Source organism: Zingiber officinale, chromosome 4B (genome assembly GCF_018446385.1).
Source record: "Zingiber officinale cultivar Zhangliang chromosome 4B, Zo_v1.1, whole genome shotgun sequence".
Taxonomy (NCBI): domain Eukaryota; kingdom Viridiplantae; phylum Streptophyta; class Magnoliopsida; order Zingiberales; family Zingiberaceae; genus Zingiber; species Zingiber officinale.
In genome coordinates, this window is record NC_055993.1 from 47,337,681 (window position 1) to 47,358,592 (window position 20,912).

Sequence of the window (20,912 nt, forward strand, 5' to 3'; positions counted from 1 at the left end):
ATTTGCATGGATCTCTAGAGGGATCAATTTTTCTGCTGCATTTAAATACTTGCGAATGCATATATATCGTTTTAAGTCTATTTTATATGTGATATAGATGAAGAACATGTGTTTACTATGATATGCATGATTGTATGAGTGTTTTTGTCGTGCATGAAACAGTGTATGTTGATCAAACTAAAGGATTGTAGCATCTTCATACATAATATGAATGCGTGCTATAGTTCAATTTCATTTGACAAATGTTACATAACTTATGACTTTCATAATGGTTGATACGGTTGCGTCAAGCTGTTGAGAACCATTGTGAAATAACTGATGAACTGTTGTGAACAAATTGTATAGTATTTGTCCAAGTATGCATCAATTTGTTAGCGGGACCGTCGTAAGGTTACAGCTCGTAAATCTTTGTTTACAATCATAATAAAATGATGTCATAGATCTATTATCAATGATGTATGCCATGGTGCATGGTTATGACCCCTTACCCTAATATGATTGGATGATTGTGTGTGTGCATGTTGTAATTCATAATATGGCCTATGAGTCGTGCCTTTCACCTTTATACTTCTAGTTATAAAATTAGACTACCCCCGAATGTAACTCAAGGTTTCTTTTCATTGTAATGTACAATTAAGAATAATACTAGTCTACTGGATGACGATGGAAAAGGAGAAGGCCAACGACACACGAAGAGAAGATGCAATTCCCTAAGTTGACCTTTCGATCTTCTCATTAGCTTGAGAAGATCGTAGTATACGAGCTATAACCATGTCACACTTCTTATTATGTATATATGTTGATGTATGTCATGCTTGTATATGATGCATGTTTAATTAGTAGTATGATAATTAGGTAATTTTTCATATACATACCAAATTTTGATACTTACTACTACCTTGATCAATTGTAGACATGTTTACCAAAGCAAAGTGACTCGATTTATCTTGATAGAGTGTGATAGGATAATTGTGATGTCCGACTATTGAACTTTGGGTGTGACTTAACTAAGTTCCGTAGGAACTTATGTACTTAAAATGATTGAGTACGTTGAAAACCTTGAAAGATTGGGATTTCCATTGGGCCAGTTGACCACTAACCTTGTTCTGCAATCGTTGCCTGAAGGATATAGTCAATTTGTCATGAACTATAATATGAATGAAATTGACAAGCCGTTGTCTGAGATGTTAAACATGTTGAGAACTGCTGAACTCATTCTCAAGAGACAAAGTCTAGTACCATTTGATGGTGCAACAAGGCAAAGGCAAACGACAACACAAAGGTAAGGGTAAGACCCCAGCTAAAGGCAAGACTAAGTCTCATGCATTGAAACCTCAAGGTAGGGTGGCTAAGGAAGGAACCTACTTCTACTGTGGCGAGACCGGACACCGGAAGAGAAACTATAAGTTGTGCCTAGAGGAAGTAATAAGGAAGAGAAGTGAGACTTCTGCCTCAAGTATATATATTATAGAAGTTAATCTATCTATTTCTTCTTCATGGGTATTAGATACCGGATGTGCATCTCACATTTATACGAATGTATAGGCCTTAAGAAAGATTAGATCATTGACAAAGGGAGAAGTAGACCTACGAATAGGTAATGGTGCAAGAGTTGCTGCTATAGTTGTAGGAACATATTCCTTATCTTTGCCGGCTTATTTTAGAACTTGAAGAGTGCTATTATGTGTCTGCTTTAACTAAGAACATTATCTCTATTTTTTGTTTGGACAAGAAAGATTTTTTCATTTACAATAAAATACAAATGTTGTTCTGTTTATTTAAATGAAATGTTCTATCGTAGTGCACATCTTTTGAATGAACTCTATGCTCTAGATTTTGAAAACACAATCTATAACATAAATACAAAACAGTTTAAATCTAATGATTTAAACGAAACATATATTGTCGTTTGGGTCATATAAATGAGAATTGCATATCACAACTCTATAAAGATGGACTTTTGGACTCATTTAATTTTGAATCATATGAGGTATGCGAATCTTGTCTACTAGGTAAGATTATAAAGACTCATTTTAATGGACACTGCGAAAGAGCCTAATGATTTGTTAGGACTCATACATACTAATATTTGTGTCCCTTTCATATAGCAGTTATGGGAAGCTATCAATACTTCATTACTTCTACTGATGATTTCAGTATATATAGCTATGTGTATCTTATGAAACATAAGTCTGAATCATTTGAAAAGTTCAAAGAATATAAGAATGAAATTCAAAATCAACTTGGAAAGCGTATTAAGATGCTTCGATCAGATAGAGGTAGGGAATACCTTAGCCAAGAGTTTCGTGATCATTTCATTGAGTTTGGGATCCTATCTCAACTCACTCCACTTAAAACACCACGATTGATGTATCAGAGGGGAGAAATCATACTTTATTAGATATGGTATGATCAATGATGAGTCAAACAGATCTTCCTTTTTTTTTTTTTCTGGGGACATGCTCTAAAGATGGCTGCCGTGTTTCGTCTAAGGTAGTCATAAAGACACTATATACGATATGAACTTAGAAGAATCCCAAGATGTTTTTCATAAAGATTTGGGGTTGTGAGGTTTACGTTTGATGTTAAGTCTCGGAGAAACTAGGACCCAAATCAGATAAGTGCTATTTTGTAGGATGTCTCAAAGAAACGAAAGGATATTACTTTTATAATCTCACATCAAAGTGTTTGTTGCTAGAAATGATGTTTTTATGGGAATTTATTTTTAGAAGAGCTAGTGGGAATAAAATCAATTTTGAAGAAATTCGAGATACACAACTTAGCATTGAGGCGTTGATGGAAATTGAGCAGACACCACATAGTGTTGTGGATTATGAATTTGTTACACCACAAGAAATTATGGAACAACAACTTGTTTGAGTAGAACAAGTTCTATGCAGATCTGATAGGACACATCGTCAACCTGAGAGATGTTCTTTTCTCTTGTCTGACCATGATGATATAATGTTTGTGGATTTCAACGAGCCTACATCCTACCAAGAAGCTTAATGAGCCTAGATTATGAGAAATGGCTAGAGCCATGAGGTCCGAAATGGAATCTATGTACACTAACCAAGTATGAACTTTGGTTGATCCACCTACAGGGATCAAACTCATTGAGTGTAAGTGAGTCTTTAAGAGAAAGACTAACATGAATGGTCATATGCATACCTATAAAGGGTGCTACCTGAGCCACAGAAGATGCTTTTTGACCAATAGCTACATAAACACATATTACATTTTGGCCTTTTTGATTGAGAATTGTATCTGTGGCTACTGCTGTTTTGCCGGTTTGTCTGTCCCCAATAATTAATTCTCGCTGACCGCATCCTATAGGGATCATAATTGGTAGCTAAAGTATTCGAGTAGATTCATGATATATACTATGATAAAATCTTTTCACCAGTTGCGATGTTTAAGTGTATTCGGATTATGCTTGCTATTGCAGTTTACTATAATTATGAGATCTGACAGATGGATGTCAAAACTGTATTTCTGAATAGAAATCTACTCGAGGATGTGTATATGACACAACGTGAGGGTTTGTAAATTCAAAGGATGCTGGAAAGGTATGTAAGTTGTAAAGGTCTATTTATGGTTTAAAACAAGCTTCTAGAATCTGGAACCTTCGATTCGATGATACGATCAAAACATTTGGTTTCATAAAGAACGAAGATGAACCTCGTGTCTACAAAAGAGTTAGTGAGCATAGTCATGTTTCTCATCTTATATGTAGATGACATACTTCTCATTAGAAATGATATGGCTATAGTACAATATGTGAAGACTTGGTTTGGAAATTGTTTCTCAATGAAAGACACAGATGAAGCAACTTGTATTTTAGGCATCAAGATCTATAGAGATAGATCTAAGAGATTGCTTAGCCTAAGTCAGAATACATATATTAACAAGGTGCTTAATTGTTTTGCCATGCAGAATTTCAAAAAGGGATTCCTGTCGATGTCACACGGTGTGAGCCTTTCAAACACTCAAAGCCCCTCTTCTAAAGAAGAAAGGGATCGCATGGATCAGATTCCTTATGCATCTGTTATAGGGTCTATTATGTACGTTATGCTTTGTACTCGTCTTGATGTCTCATATGCGTTAAGCATGACGAGCAGATACTAGTCTGATCCAGGTGAAGATCACTTGGCAACTGTCAAGAATATTCTTAAATATTTGAGAAGAACGAAAAAATATTTCTTGATATTTGGAAGTGATGACGAGCTCGCTGTAAAAGGTTGCAGTGATGCAAGCTTCCAAACGGACAAGGATGATTCCAGATCACAGTCTGAGTATGTATGTTGCTTAAATGATGGTGCTATGAGCTGAAAGAGTTTAAAGCAAGACACAGTTGCTTATTCTACTACAGAGACAGAGTATATTACTGCTTCTGATGTAGCAAAAGAGGCTGTTTGGATCACAAAATTTATTACAGAGCTTGGTGTAGTTCTTAACATAGCGAACCCAATAGACCTCTATTGTTATAACAATGGGGCTATTGCACAGGCTAAGGATCCTCTCTCATCAGCGACCCAAACCCACTACGACAATTCTATCTCATTCAAAAGATCATCGATAGAGGAGATGTGAGGATATACAGAGTACCGATCGATAACATTGCAGATCCTTTGACCTAGGCTTTAGTACAGAGGAAGCATGATGGTCATACTAGGTTACTGGATATTAGATATATTTCAGTGATTGACACTAGTGCTAATGAGAGATTGTTAGAATAAGCCCTAAGAGTCAATCATGAGTTGATTGACTTATGTATCATATTTATTAATAAAGGCAAAGTTTATGGTTATTATATTTATTTCAGATATGTGCTAGATGAATAAGTATAATAATGTCATAGGGTAGTAGGTTCTAATCTACAACATATCAATTGGTTGAGTTGATAGTGAGAGGCTGTAAATATATATAGAACACTACTCTTAACTATTCCTAGTCAAACATTAATATACAACGACAATATTCATGCATTGAGACTAGCATGTAGGTTAATTGATGATTTAATCTCACAAGTCATGGATATAAAATATCAAGTTGATATATGGATATATATTAGAGAATATGTATTGAATTGACCCGTCATGAGAATGTTTCATGGATCATTATATGAGTGTCATAAATATTCTCATAGTGACTATTGGTATGAATAGTTCTTAGACCTTAAGTCACTGCGGTTCCCTACATAAGGATTTGTATCGACAAACGTCACCTGTAATAAGATGGACTATAAAGTCAATTACTGGGTATGCAATAAGTTATGCGGAGGGATATGAGTGATGTAGATGAGATTTATTCCTTCCATATGACGGAAGTGATATCTGTAGGTCCCTTGATTAAGTAAGACTACTAAAATACATGACCATTATCAAATAAGTCAATATGAGATATTAAGCTCATTTGGTTAAGTGAGTCTACTTGGAGATCAAGAAACATAAAGATTGATAAAAGGATAATACGGTTTATGCCTCATGGATTAATCTAGATATTGAAGATAGAAGGACTATGTTATACAGATAATAGACATAGAAAGGTTAGGTCGGATCTTGACATTCTCGTTAGTTGGATAACAATGATGCATTGCTAGATACCACTCATTGCTTATGTATCTAAAATGTTGCTTTAGAGGCATTGCCAACATTACGAGAACCTATTGGGTCACACACATAGAGAGTATGTTGATTTGGAGATAGGTTTATTTTAATTTGACTAAAATACTATGTACCTTAAGATAAGTGGGTTAATCCAAATGAATTTGGATTAGACTAATTGGATTAATGGATTAGATTTATTAGCTTATTGGGTTAATGACTTATTGGGTTAATGATTAATTCAATATATTAACATCCAACTCATTAAAGAAGATTAATAGTGATGGAGATTAATAAGCATTGGTAGAAGAAGACCAAAAAGGCTTCTCTTTGGTATTTCATGGATAAATTCCAAAAATCGAAGTAACCTTTAGTGAAGTAACCTTTTAGGTAATTGTCATCTTTTAGTTTTTTGCTCTTCTTCCTCTTCTTCTCTCGTAAAAACCAACCTTGTGTAGTTGCTAGCACAACGAATGTTGCTCTTCTCCGAATATAAGTTCGTGCGACGAACGTGGAACGTGTTCGTGTGGATACCGTAGAGGCACGACCAATCTGATCGTGTTGAGATCTACCGAATCGAAGTTGTCAGGATTGTACCGTTCTTGCGACAAAGGTAACAACTTGATCAAACTTTGTATACTGTATTCAGATGAATTTCTGGGGGGATTAGTTTTTTCACTGCGTTTAAATATTATTTTTCGCAAAAGATCCCTACACAATTACTTTTCCTTTCTCCTTTCCTTATAATTATAATGACTTGTTTTTTAGTGATCCTAATTGCATTCATAACATGCCATGTGATCCCTTTTTTTTTTTTTGCAACTTGAAGGATTTGAAGGAGTGCCAGTCACATCTTCCTCAATTTGCTTTGGTTTAGATCCATCTCTTGTTAATTTTTACTCTTTATTCTCAAAGGCTTCTGATGAAGATGTCTTTCATCTTTAGTATTTACCCTCCAATCCATAGACTCATGATTTGCATTGCTTTCTTCAAGTTGTGGATCCTTGGTATCATGAATTTGATCTTCAACACTTTGTTTCTTCTTCCCGCTACTTATCTTTATGATTTCCCTAGTCTTCAACTTTCTTAAGGACTCTTCTCACCATGTAAGCCATTGTGATTCTTCATTGCTCTCTCATGAAGATGATTATGATGAGCATCTCTATGATGATGAACTCTTTTCTTGTGCTTCTTGTTCTTCTATATTACCTTACTCTAAAATATAGTTGGGCAATACATCCATTATATTATTGTATGGTTCATGGTTTTTTCATTCAGCTTGAGCAATTCAACTTGCTCCTAGTCCATTTGCTTCTCTTGATAATTTTCCTATTTTTGTCTTTTGGATCTTCAAATCCTTCCTCCATTGCAATGCTACTCTAAAATGGGTTCTCAAGTAGCATTCTATCTTTATTTCCCAAGTCTCAAGATTTTCCCTATCATACTTCGGAATTGCAAAAATAGTTCTCACTATCATCCGAGATGCTAATTTTGTTTAATAAGCGATGTGCTATAATACACTTGTTAAGAATAAATGTTAGTAGTCCAGATATGAGTTAGCTTGGATAGAGGGGCGGGGTGAAGAGTCAATCCCTCTAAATACAAAATTTCTCTCTTGCAAGACAAACAATTAAAATGTTAATACCGCAAGGCAAGGTTCTAAATATTGAGTCATTTTGGAGTTTGTCATGAGAGGCGAATTGGAGGTAAAAGGAGGAAGGAGATGAAGAAAAGGAGAAGATAAAACAATTATACTACTTAAGTTTTAACTTTGCCTTTCATTTGTAATGATATACTTTTTGACATTATTTGTATGGATACAAACTACAAAAAGAAATAAATAATAACATCTATTGATTTTGTCTTGTGTTGTAGAATGTCAAGGGGTATTGAGTGTTGGCATGACATAACACTTCATTGACATGGTTGACACAATGACACAAGAAACTTTACGTGTGCTGATTGTTGACTAGTATAAAGTCATAATTTATTAAAATGATATGTTTAGGCCATAGCACCAGGATGATATGAGATTTCAAACTATTGCATAAGGTGCTTGTGTTTGTTCTTGTTAAAAATATATGTGAGGGAAATAAGAATAAACACACATAAAAACAGTGCTAGCACACTTGGTTAAATATGGTTGGGAGATCTTCACTCCTACTTCATGATCAACTCCAGTGAATTATCCACAAAAATTGCACTAATAACTAGTGGGACAAACCACTATGGTCTTTCAAGAAAACCAAAAGTCTTCATATAATCAACACATTTTGTTTGCTAAAATGATTTCTAAAAAATTAGTCTGAAGTAATTATGCATATATGCCTATAGAGTGTCAAAGGAATATGAAATGCTTCTCTAGTGAAAGATTTTGTGGGCATCTGAGTATGACCAAGTTCTTAAGCAACTGATTATTACATGGTAAATCTGCTGTTTTCTTGTCAAGGAAAAATCTTTAAGCTTGCTGTTGGGTGATTTTTAATCATCTAACTGAATTTCTCTAATCAAACAACACTGACAATTTATCTATGACTGACATGATTTTCTCCTTGGTGAATGCATAATGTGATAATTGTGGAATCAAATTCTTTCTTTTCCTACTTTTCTTCCTCTTTTGCTTGTCATTAGTTCAGAAATTTGTAAACTAATTCTTTTGAATACAAGAATGGTGTAAACCCAAGTAACAAAGGTGGGGTATGATCCTAAGAGCTGTAAGAACCCAGGCCGAACATTTGAAATGAATTGCAAGGGAATTTTCCCCTTTCTAATCAGTAAAAACTGAAAAATTGGTTGTTGATTATCCTTCACTGTGTGGTTTTAAATAATTGATCTGAAAGCAAATAGTCCTATACAAAATAATTATAACTTTTTCTATGAAGACCTATGGAGATTCATATAGGTGGAGTATGATGATGCCCTATTTAGTTTACGTTATGAATTGTGGTGGCTGTATTATTTTTCTCAAAATTCTTTTTGCCCTTTTTTTCTTGGAAAAGGTGAGCTTTCGCTTTTTGAGATGCTTTCTCTCTCTATATATATGGTGGTTTTTCAGATATACACTTTTGCAGATCATGATTTGTGCAAGAAGCCAGGGTTTTTGTAATACATGATATGCTTGTGTACTTGTTCTTCTCTTTTTTTTCTGCTTGAGGTTTACACATTCACATAGAAGTGCTCATCTGAATAAGCAACTGTCTGTCTTATGTCATTCTATAGTCTCTCTCTCTCTCTCTCTGTCTCTCTCTCTCTACCCTAATGACGTTATGTGATGTTTCCAGGATGCAGCAAAATACAGGGACGAGTTAAAGAGTTTATCTCCACACTCCCTCCTTACATGTTCAAGTGACACAACAACTTTGGTAACATACTATGAGCAGTTTGTTTTTCTTAATTTATTTTACTCCATTATACTCGTTTTACAACCATTTCTTCTTTGGCTCAATGGTTTTCTAATATTACATCAGGCGACTAGCTGTTCTCCATTGCTAACACATTTTAGTGTTTTTTCGGAAATCCCTGTTCTTAGATGGGGCATAAATCTATATCAATATCATATGAATATCTATAAGACACTTAGACGACAAACCCTGATGTGACTCTTGATTATAAAGATACACCACTCGAGTTCGTTTATTTGATTAATATTTTTTTTTTCGCACTACTAAGCCAAGATCTAGTCTTGGGACAAGTTCTATTTTTTTTCTTTTGTGCAAGGATTTCTTTTCAAATGGCCCATCAAGAAGGGTATATCACTGCACGCCCTCCCCTTTTTTCGGACGAAGATTTCGGCTACTCGAAGAGTCGAATGAAGTACCACCTCAAGACACAAGTCGAAATATGGATAATCATCCAGACGGGATTCGCATATCCCACCGAAGATGGAGTCCTCGTCCCGTGCGACAAATGAGATGCACCAACTAGAAAGAAGATCGAGGCTGATGCTAAAGCTACTCAGACTCTACAATGCGACCTAATAAAAGAAGAGCTGAACCGAGTCAACCCGTTCTCAAGCGCAAAGGAATTGTGGGAAAAGTTGATCGAGCTGCATGAAGGAACTTCCGACATGAAGGTAAGCAAACGTGATTTGATATTAAATAAACTTTATAATATAAAAATGCAAGAAGGTGAATTGGCAAGCCAACTTCACGCGCGCATCCAAGACCTCCTCAACGGTCTCCACGCAATTGGACAAAAGGTGGAAAATCGCGACGTCATCAGGTATGCACTCCATGCATTTTTGAGGAATATTTTGTGGGCATCCATGGTAGATGCTTACAAAATGTCTAAGGATCTTTCGCAAATTAAATTAGACGAGTTATTTTTCGAATTCGAACTTCACGAACAGACTAATGCACTGCTGGTCGAGAAAGGTATTGCTTTGGTCGTAGGTACAACTAAAACACGGGAACCAAAAGCAAAGCACCGGACTGAACCCGAGTCTGATGATGAATCGGACTCAGAAGATGACGACGACGAGATCATTGCCGAGCTTGTCAACCTTGTACGAAAACTCTACAAGAAGAAGAAAGGATTCACCAAAAAGGAGATCAAGAAGGCGATCCAGTCAAAAGCAGTGCAACCGAGTTCAAAGTCAAGTCCAAAGTAACCTATTACGGCTGTAATAAAAAGGGACACATTAAAGCCAACTGTCCAAATCAGAAGGAAATAAAGAAACAACGGAAGAAGAAAGCACTGCAGGCAACATGAGATGAATCCTTTTTAGAAGATTCTGATGAAGATGTCTAACAGACGAGCTTCCTCGCACTTAAGGCCCGAGAACAAGTCGACGAATTTGAAACCGAGAGCGAGTCGGAAACAGAGTCCGAGAGAAACCACGGATTCGTATCCTTTTCTAAATGGGCCTAGCCCCACTGTAAGTTCTTCTCAAATAGATAAACTACATAACTTAGTAAATTATCTCATGCGCAAGTTAGCCAAGTCCAATGTCCGGGTCAAGTCACTCCAAAAGGAGGTAATAGCCTTTAAGGAAGTGACTAATCCAAGCTCTTGACTGCTTGACTGAACGTGGTTAGACTGGAACTTCAACTCAAGTCCAACAACTTGAGGAAGAAAATTCCATCATGAAAAGTTAAGTCAAGGAATTAAAAGAAATATTAGAACGGTTCACCTTGGGTTCCAAGAATCTTGATTTGATTCTTGGAAAACAAAGAGCCGTACACAATCGATCCGAACTTGGACAAGGCTAAACACAAATTTAAATCGTATTTATCTCTTGTTAATCGTACCAATAGAGGAATAGTCCAAGCATGGGTCCTCAAGTCTAACTTGATTAATCAAGATGGACTTGGTCAATATTAGATCCCCAAGGATCAAATCCACTACCTTGATTGATCCTATCGAGGCTATGATCCAGGAGGAGCCAATAGAAAGATCATTTTTATCATTAAATAGACTTGCTTGATGCTTGCTTTACTGCTTTTATTATACATGCTTAGATTAGGGTAGATAAGGACTTAGACTCGATTCACACTTGACTAGCTAGACCTAGGATTTTCAGAGAGGAAAATTTTCAATTTCTTTAAAAGACTTTGTCTAAAAGTGGTTGATGATCTAATACCCAAGAATACCTAGTGCCTCGCCACAGCCTGAAAGCCAATTCTTAAAATAAATATTTAATTGACTGACTGTTAAACCTTAGTCTAACTCGTAAATCAATCCTTAGATGTTAATCTAAATTAAAAGATAAAATTAATCATCTCACAAAAACCTATAAGGTTCCTGATTATCAATCTAGAAAAAGGTGAGATAGGTAAAAATTAGTCTACCCTAATCAATTAACTTAATCAATTAACTTAATTCAAACCTAATCAATTAATCAATTAACGTAAAATTAATCAATAAAACTAAATCAAACTCAAAATTAATTAAAATTAAAATTAAATCGAACTTAAGTGAAACTCAATCAACCATCTCACTATCACTCGGTATAACATGATTGATAACCTAGACTAGGTGAGATGGAGAATAAGGGGTTGAACTCAATCAATCATCTTACAATCTTTTTAAATTGGATCCAAATCAAATACTTTATGTGTAGAAACATAATGATTTGGACCAATGGATGTTGGATAGTGGATGCTCCAGACATATGATTGGAGACCGATTGAAGTTCACCAAGCTAAAATTCAAAAACCTAGGGTCAGTTGCGTTCGGCAACGATGGAACACTTAGGGTAATCGGAACAGGTAATATCAAACTGAATTCCGATTTTGTTATTCGAAAAGTTTTATTGATAAATTGAATTTTAACTTACTTAGCATAAGTCAACTGTGTGACTTTAGATACTTAGTAACGTTTTCAAACTCTGAATGCTTAATTACGAATGCCGAAAATCCTGAAATCACACTTAAGTGAATTAAGAAAAAAAATATCCACACAATTAACCTACCAATCTCCTCACTCAAGTGTCTTTTGACACAACAATAGGAAAGTAAGTTGTGGTACAGAAGATTGGGTCACACTCATATCAGACTCATTTAAAAAATGAGTCAAAATGGCTTAGTTAGAGGTCTACCCAAATTAAAAAATTTAGAAAATACAATCTGTAATGTTTGTCAACAAGCTAAACAAACTAAGTCAACCCAAAAATCAACAAACCTGAATCGAACTAACTCAATACTTGAGCTCCTACACTTAGACTTATTTGATTCACATAGAGCCAAGTCACTAAGCAGAAACCAATACTACTTAGTCATAATTGATGATTACTCAAGATTTACTTGGTAAATTTTTTAAAAAACAAAGATGATGATGGATCGAAAGCGCTAGAGGGGGGGTGAATAGCGCTTGTGGCTATTTTAGCGATTTAAAACACAGAATAGAAACGCAGCGGAAAGTAAACACAAACACACAGAGACACAGGTGTTTTACTTCGTTCGGAGCCTATGGCGACTCCTACTCGAAGGCCCGCGGTCCTTGACCGCTTTCGGTGGGCAACAACTATATATCGGAAAGATTACAATTTGAATTACAATTAATGCAATAAGTAAACTAATACCGACAACAAAAGATCGAAGAGTCTGAGCTTCGGGTTGTCGACGTCGAGTAGTAGCACTTCAAGGTCGTCTCGTTGGCAGCACTTCACAAAAGAAAGCTTAGAATGTGTTCTCCTTTGGCTGCACCCTCGACCCTCTTTTTATATGACATTCCGGCGCTCGATCCCTTCCGGCGCTCGAGTGCGACGCGCCAACCAACCAGATGCCCACGCGAAGTCGCAGGATAAAGTTTGTCCGCGCCGGACCACCTTTTTCCGGGTTCCTCACCCCAAAACAAAGTTAGTCAGCAAAATATTATAGATATGATAATAGAATATGATGACAGTCTTCGGACTGTCCGAGTCTGACTTCGGATTTCCAACCGGAAATCCTAGGTCGACCCGACGCCTACTGTTCCCTCTACGGGGAACGCGTCCTCACCTACTCCCCTCAGGAGAGATTACCTGATGCCAGTCCGGTCCTCCAGACCGACTGGACTTTCTGCCTAGGGTTACCACCCTCTAGGACCTAGGGTTCCCGCCCCCTAGGATTTTTCTCCACCTAGGGTTACCACCCCCTAGGACCTAAGGTTGCCGCCCCTTAGGCTTTTCCCTCACCTAGGGTTACCGCCCCCTAGGACCTAAGGTTACCACCCCTTAGGGTTTTTCACCTGCCTAACCGCAGCTAGGACTTTCCTGAAACACTCATTCAAACATGTTAGATCACACACTAACTTAACTTTGAATCCTTTGCCATTATCAAAACTAAGGTTTGATCGTCGGATGCTTCCCGCACCAACAGATGAAACCCTTGAGATCTTTAAGACCTTTTGCAAGTTAATAGAAAATGAAAAAGACAGCAAAATCAAAAGAATTAGAAATGATCATGGAAGGGAATTTGAAAATCATAGGTTTAATGAATTTTGTCAAACTAACGGATAGAATCATGAATTTTCATGTCCTAGAACCCCCAACAAAATGGTCTAGTTGAATGAAAAAATAGAACATTACAAGAGGCCGCTAGAATCATGTTAAACGAATATAACCTAAGTAACCAATTCTAGGCTGAAGCAATAAATACGACATGTTATATTCAAAATAGAATATTAATCAATAAATTTCAAAATAAAACTCCATATGAAATATACTATAATAAAATTCCTAACTTAAATTATCTAAAAGTATTTGGGTGTAAAGTCCACATACTAAACACTAAAGATTATTTAGGTAAATTTATATCAAAATCAACAATAGGAATCTTTTTAGGGTACTCTACAACTAGTAAGGCTTATAGAGTTTATAACAAAAATACTTTACAAGTTGAAGAAACAATGAACGTAATTTTTGATGAAGAAAACAACCTACCTGACTTAATCAAAGAAAATAGTCAAATTATAAGAAATACAGAAGATGATGAAATTAGACCTGAACCAAAAGAATCACAAGAACTAATTGTTGACCCTAACTTAAGACCTAAAATAAGTTCCATCACCCATCTGATCAAATTTTGGATGATCCAACCCTAGAAGTTCGAACTCGATCATCATATAGAAATCTAAGTTAAATAGCTCTAATTTCCAAAATTGAACTCCAAGACTATAGAAGAAGCCCTACTTGACCCAGACTGGATAATTACAATGCAAGAGGAACTAGTTCAATTTGAAAGAAACCAAGTCTAGGAACTTGTACCTAACCCCCACAAGTAATCCATAATTGACACTAAGTGGGTGTTTAGAAACAAACTAGATGATAAAGGCGAAATAGTAAGAAACAAGGCTAGACTAGTAGCAAAGGGGTTCAGCCAAATAGAAGGGTTAGATTATGATGAAACATATGCACCTGTGGCTAGACTTGAATCCATCAGGATGCTACTAGCCTATGTAGCACATAAAAGAAGTTTATTTTTACTACCAAATAGATGTACAATCCGCATTTTTAAATGGATTCAATAAAAAAGAAGTTTATGTAAATCAACTCCAGGCTTGAGGATTTAGACCATCTAAACCATGTCTTTAGGTTAAATAAAGCTTTATATGGACTAAAACAAGAACTTAGGGCCTGGTATAAACGACTGTCAACCTACCTAATATTCAAAGGGTAAGGTCAAATAGATCAAACATTATTTGTTAACACATTAGAAAAATATATTTTTATAGCTCAAATTTATGTAGATGACATAATTTTTAGTTCAACCAATACTAAATTTTTAAAAGAAATTACTAAAATAATGGAAAGTGAATTTGAAATGAGCCTAGTAGGAAAACTTAATTTTTTCTTAGGCTTACAAATAAAATAAACAAAGGAAGGAATTTATATTTTTCAAACCAAATATGCTAAGGAATTAATTAAGAAGTTTAGAATAGAAAATTCTAAAAATATAAATACCCAATAACAACTAATGTTAAAATTGACTTTGACTTAGAAGGAAAACTAGTAGACTTAAAATATTATAGAAGTGCAATAGAAAGTCTACAATACCTAACTGTAAGTCGACCTGATATTTTATTTGCAGTAGGTATGTATGCTAGGTACCAATTTTGTGCAAAAGAATCACATTTATCTAATCTAAAAAGAATACTTAGATACATTAAGGGAACCCTAACTGTAGGCCTTTGGTAGTTGGGTACTTTGACTCAGACTATGCTGGGTGAAAACTAGATAGAAAAAGTACAAGTAGAAGTTGTCAATTTCTAGGTCAATGCTTAGTAAGCTGGTCAAGTAGAAAGCAACACTGTGTTGCCTTATCCACTATTGAAGCAGAGTACATACCCATGGGAGAATGTGTATTTCAATTATTATGGATGATGCACACTTTAAAAGATTATCAATTAGAATATAAAAATACAAAAATTTCAATTGATAACAAAAGCTCAATTAATTTAACTAAAAATCCAATCCACCACTCAAGGACTAAACACATAGAAGTCAAGCATCACTTTGTAAGGGATCATATAGCTAAGGGTGACATTGTACTTGACTATGTTGAGTCCAAGTCGAACCTAATTGACATTTTCACAAAACCTTTATCTGAACTTGAGTTCAGTGCACTTAGAAAACAATTAGGTATGTGCCTAGTAGAATAGGTACTAAACTGTCAAAATTATTTCTTTATAGTATTACTTTTTCAAAAAGTTATGATGCTTTTTATTATCTTGGTTTTAAAATTCTAGGAAAAATTACCTTATTCAAAATTCCCAATTTCAACTAGTATTTTCAAAAGATTGGACTTAGCCTAGAGCACAGATCCTCTGTCTAGAGGATGGACCACTACATCTATTGGTTGATGGAGATAGATCCCACCTATTAAATAGGTGGGATCCATCCCCATCAACCAATCAACTTGTGTGGTCCATCCTTTGGACCGCAAATTGCGGTCCAGAGGATCCTGGCTCCTTAGCCTAGGTATTTATCCCTTAGAAAGTATATACCCATAGGTTTTAGCCAGAGAATCTTATAAGCACACTAGGAATACCTTTCTTGTGTATGAAAAATATTTAGAATGGAGTGAGATGTATAGGATACTGCCTGGACTTCAGAATGCTTATGTTTGTGCATCAACATAAGTTTGGTCAATAAATATCAAGTTAAATTGATCAAGTTAAGTTATCCATTTTAGTCAATCTAACTGAATGCTTACTTAACTTGACTAACCAAGTAAAAACTTTATCTCATGGTAAACAGCTAGTAGCTAAAGGTTAGACACTTGTTTAAGGAAAGTAAATATCTGTTTTGAAGATTTTTTCCTTTGAACTCTCATATTTGGACTCTAGGATCCTAAAAATTAAAACATTTAATTATTTTTTTGGTGCATTATTCAAGGGGGAGTGAAAGACTTAAGTTCAGTTAAATATGTTTTTGTGTTACTTTTCAAAATATCTAAATTAAATCTCTTTTAAGTTAAAAGTTTTTTTTTTCAAAATTACAAAGTAAAGTTCTTTAAAAAGGGTTTAGTTTTTGTTGTTTAACTATTTTTAAAAAAGAGTTTAACTATTTTTTAAAAGCAAACTCTGAACATTTTATTTGAAAAAGGAAGTTCAAATATTTTTATTTGAAAAAATAAGTTTTTAAAACGTACCTTTAACTAAGTTTTTATGTACTTAACTAAGTTTTTAACTAAGTTTTAAGTATTTGAAATCATTTTCTTAGCTATGTATTTTTACAAGGATTTTTTTTAAAAGCTAAGGAATTTTCAAAACTTAAATTTATCTATGTTTTTAGAAAAAACTAAGGAGGCGTTTGGTTTGCATTTCCCATATTGTTCTCTATTTTCATTTTCTGAGAAAATTAAAAACGCGTTTGGTTTGCATTTCCACATTCATTTTCAAGAAAAAGAGAGCATTTTTTAAGAAATTCAAAAATACAGAAAAGTCATTTTCTGAAAAACAAGAAAATACGATTTTCTGAAAAATGAAATGAAAATGTAAACAAACCAAACGCACCCTAAGTGCTTAGCTAATTTTTTTTTTAAAAAAATCTTTCTAAAGCTAAGTATTTAGTTAAATTTTTTTTTAAGAAAACCTTTCAAAAGTTAAGTATTTTAAATTCTTTTTAAGCTAAGTGTTTACCGTGATAAATTTAAAGGTAGTTTCAAATTAAAATTTGTTTTAGGGGTTAGTATTTTTTTAACTATCTTTACAAATCAATTTTTCTCTCTCACTTAGTATCTTTTTGATGTATGTCAAAGGGGGAGAGAAAGGTTAAAGTTAAGTTAAACATATAACTTTGTTAAGTTAAACATATAACTTTTGATTAAGAGGGAGCATAAGAGAGATTTTTTTGTCAAATTATTTTACTTATGCATAAGTTCTTTTAATTGTTTCATTTATGCTGATGCTTAAGTTTTTTACATTATTGTTATATTATACTTAACTTTGAACCAGATTGTCATAATTGGTGCAGGGAGCAGATGATCAAACCTAAGTTTTGATTATGGCAAAGGGTGCAAAGTTAAGGTTACTTGTTGTCTAACAAGGTTGAATGAGCTTGCAGGAAAGTCCCAAGTATTCTTAGGTAAAAGTCCTAGTGAATTATAGGCAGGTGAAAAATCCTAGGGGAAAGTAACCCTAGGTGGTGGAAAGTCTTAGCTGCGGTTAGGCAAGGAGAAGTCTTGGCGAGTCGAGCACTTTGAGCAAAATCCTAGAGTCGGGGACTCTAGGTGAAAATCCTGGTGGTCGCGGACCAGGTGGAAGTCTGAATAGGCCATGGAGTGGACGTTCAATATGAAGACCTGAAGTCTCGGATGCTGAGCAAAAGTCCAGACGGTCGTGGAGGACCGATGTGGCAAAAGGTAAACTCTACAGGAGTAGGTGAGGACGCGTTCCCCTGAAGAGGGAACAGTAAGCGTCGGTTCGATTTAGAGTTTCAACGAAACTCAAAGTCAGAACCGGATAGTTAGAGGCTGTCAAATTTATATTATATATATTGTTTATTGTCTGTACTAACTTTGTTTTGCATAAAAAAGGGAGGTTGAAAAAGTTGGTCCGAGCACTCGGACAAGCCTCGCCCAGGGCGAGCGGGCAGGCGGTCCGGGTGCCCAAACTTTGTCCAAGCACCCGGACTCGAAAAATCATCCATAAGACTACGTGGAGCGCGTCGATTGGCCGAGACACGTGGTCTAGGCGCCCGGAACAGCCTATATAAGTAGCATTCGACCAGGGGCTAAACAACAACATTCAGAGCGACTTCTGCACTTGCGCGCTGCTCTGATAAAGCCTCTCGACGCCCAAAAGCTACTCCGACGATGACTACACTGAAGATTTATTTCTTCAAGTCATTAGTATTATTTTATTTAAAAGTTACTTGTACTACAATTGTAAATCTCTTTGTAACTTTCGATTGATTAGTGGATTGCACATCGAAAGCACTCTCACGTGCGGACCTTGGAGTAGGAGTTGCCACAGGCTCCGAACCAAGTAACTCTTGGTGTTCGCAATTGCTTTCTTTCTGTCTTGTCTTTCTTATTCCGCTGCGTTTTACTCGGACGTTTTCAAACGAACATGAAAATCACGAGCGCTATTCACCCTCCCTTTAGTTCAACGATCCTACACATTTGTCCTATCATAGCGGCTCTTTGCATGAGGTAGGTCGGCACCTAGTGAGGCATTTTTTATCTGTTGAAAATTGACCTCAGACCTGTTGGAGCAACCACCTATGCAGGTACCAACTACGGGGGCTATTTATGAAGCAATCATTTTCAACAAAAGGTGAAACTGTCACCTCGGCGGCCTCTCCAGGGCGGCCCCCACTATCTGGAAAGGAGGTAAATCAGGGGGCTTCGTCCAGCAACAACATCGCATGTAAGGAGGTGTTGAGGCAACCAACGGGACATTCCACACCCGCTGAGAATCAACCCAGTTCTATTGGTAGAAACACCCTTGGATGAACCAACTGCGTCAACCCGTGGAGACTGTTTATGAAGCAATCATCCTTCATGTATTAATGGCCTTAGATAATTTCAATGCATTATATTTTTAATTGAAAGTATGGAGTATCTATAGTGACATTTTTTTTCTGTGTTTTATGGTTGTTTACATGTGTCTAAGAAATGTTGTATTAAATAACTTTTACAGGGTATACGAGTACAAGTCAGGAGTCTGTATATTGAGAGCCGAAGCCATCCATCTAAAGGGCAATTCTTTTTTGCCTATAGAATACGAATTACCAATAATTCTCAGTACCCTGTTCAACTTCTAAGAAGGCATTGGATCATTACTGATGCTAACGGCCGAACTGAGAATTTTTGGTCAGTTTAATTCTTCTATTTTTAAATTTTGACAGTTATTATTATTATTATTATTATTTCATTCTAGAATCACTTGAATTATTCCTTGTCTCTTTATTCAGGGGAGTTGGTGTAATTGGTGAGCAACCTGTCATACTTCCTCGAACTGGATTTGAGTATTCCTCTGCTTGTCCACTAAGCACCCCAACTGGGAGAATGGTAAGCTATTACAATTCATTTAAAAATAAATATATATCGGAGTAAATAAATCACTAAAAAAGATGCAATGAGATAAGACCAGTCTATGTCTATAACACCTTGATATTTTTATGATGCTTTTGTTCACAATCTACAAGATCAATGTATCTAGAAAATGTTTTTCAATCGGATACAAATCTGACTTTTGGTTCAACTAACAAATATTGATATGTGACTCTAAATTTTTTACTTATTTTCTTTTTAGTCATCACTGCAGATTTTTTTGTTTTTTATTTTAAGAATTTTCTCTAAATAATATCACAGAATTTTTTTTCTCCCTTCTAAGATTTAACGTTGGTTCAGGAGGGTGAATACGAAATGAAGCACATTGATAAGTTGGGTTCGCCTACCTTCAATGTTGTGATAGCCGCATTCTCCCTGTCCATGATGGGGGATGACACTGATGGGCCGTTGTAGTCTAGAACATCAGTCTGGTCATACTTTGTTCACTTAGCCACACAGTGAAAAAACAAAAAAAAAACTGCAAGAGAAGATTTCTTGAATTTGTAAGTGATAAAATTGGTTGGTTATTGGTTTGTGCATGCAAGTCATGTTAGGAAGAATTTGGTTCAATTATGTCCGATTTGCAATTTACAAGTACTAAAGGTCAACCACTCTCCTCCCCCATGTGAAAAAGAAGATTTGGATTCTTAAATTTTACATATATTTATGTGCGCCTACCATAGCAGGGTTGCTTTGTGGTTTTGCAGCACTCACTATCATGCATTTTGCTTAACGGAATTGATAGTTCTCCTTTCTATGCCACGGAAAGGAAAATGACAAACATGTTCTGAATTGATTGTCTTCCAAAAATTTGAATCTACGTGCTTACGCGATTATGCTGTTTTTTTTTTATTTGTTTATTGTATGTTGGTAATTGTGAGGGACTTGGATAGTAACAACATGCAAGTCTAAAGTGTGGTATATTAAGCATGTGTTCATTTAGGTGGCTCCTAGCTTGGATCTGAGCAGAATGTGTCTGCGGTCCAAGTTATCCTATCAAATTATCTTTTTCAAATACAGTGTTGCTATATCATGAATATTATTGTGTAATCTATATTTACTCATTTCTATGATACCAATAGTAAAATTAATAATATAATTTATACAAGTTATTTATTTATTTTTAATTGGCGCAATGTACGTATCTTGGTGTGACTAGTTCGGTTTCACATAAATTTTTCATCGGTTATATGATAAATTGGGAAGTACGTGTGGAAACCCATTATAATAAATAATATTCTCAGGTTTATTATTCATTAGAGGAAAAAATCTTTTATAACACATCGTAGCCGAGATTTGTTAAAATGCACGGTTATTCGGTTATCTT

At 35.4% G+C, this 20,912-nt stretch overlaps 1 protein-coding gene across 2 annotated transcripts in view; it reads left to right on the forward strand.

Annotated features, from left to right (window-relative positions):
* Positions 1 to 20,256, forward strand: part of LOC121975025 — a 46,649-nt gene extending 26,393 nt beyond the window's left edge. The window contains exons 3-6 of one of the 2 annotated variants that reach the window (XM_042526376.1): positions 8,888 to 8,968; positions 19,173 to 19,345; positions 19,447 to 19,543; positions 19,886 to 20,256. In XM_042526376.1, the coding sequence (XP_042382310.1) occupies positions 8,888 to 8,968; positions 19,173 to 19,345; positions 19,447 to 19,543; positions 19,886 to 19,999 (465 nt within the window). In that variant the 3' untranslated portion in view covers positions 20,000 to 20,256. Of the gene's footprint in view, positions 1 to 8,887; positions 8,969 to 9,323; positions 9,679 to 19,172; positions 19,346 to 19,446; positions 19,544 to 19,885 lie in introns of those variants that run through there. The other variant, XR_006110192.1, reaches the window with a different exon arrangement.
* The last annotated feature ends 656 nt before the right edge of the window (positions 20,257 to 20,912 follow it).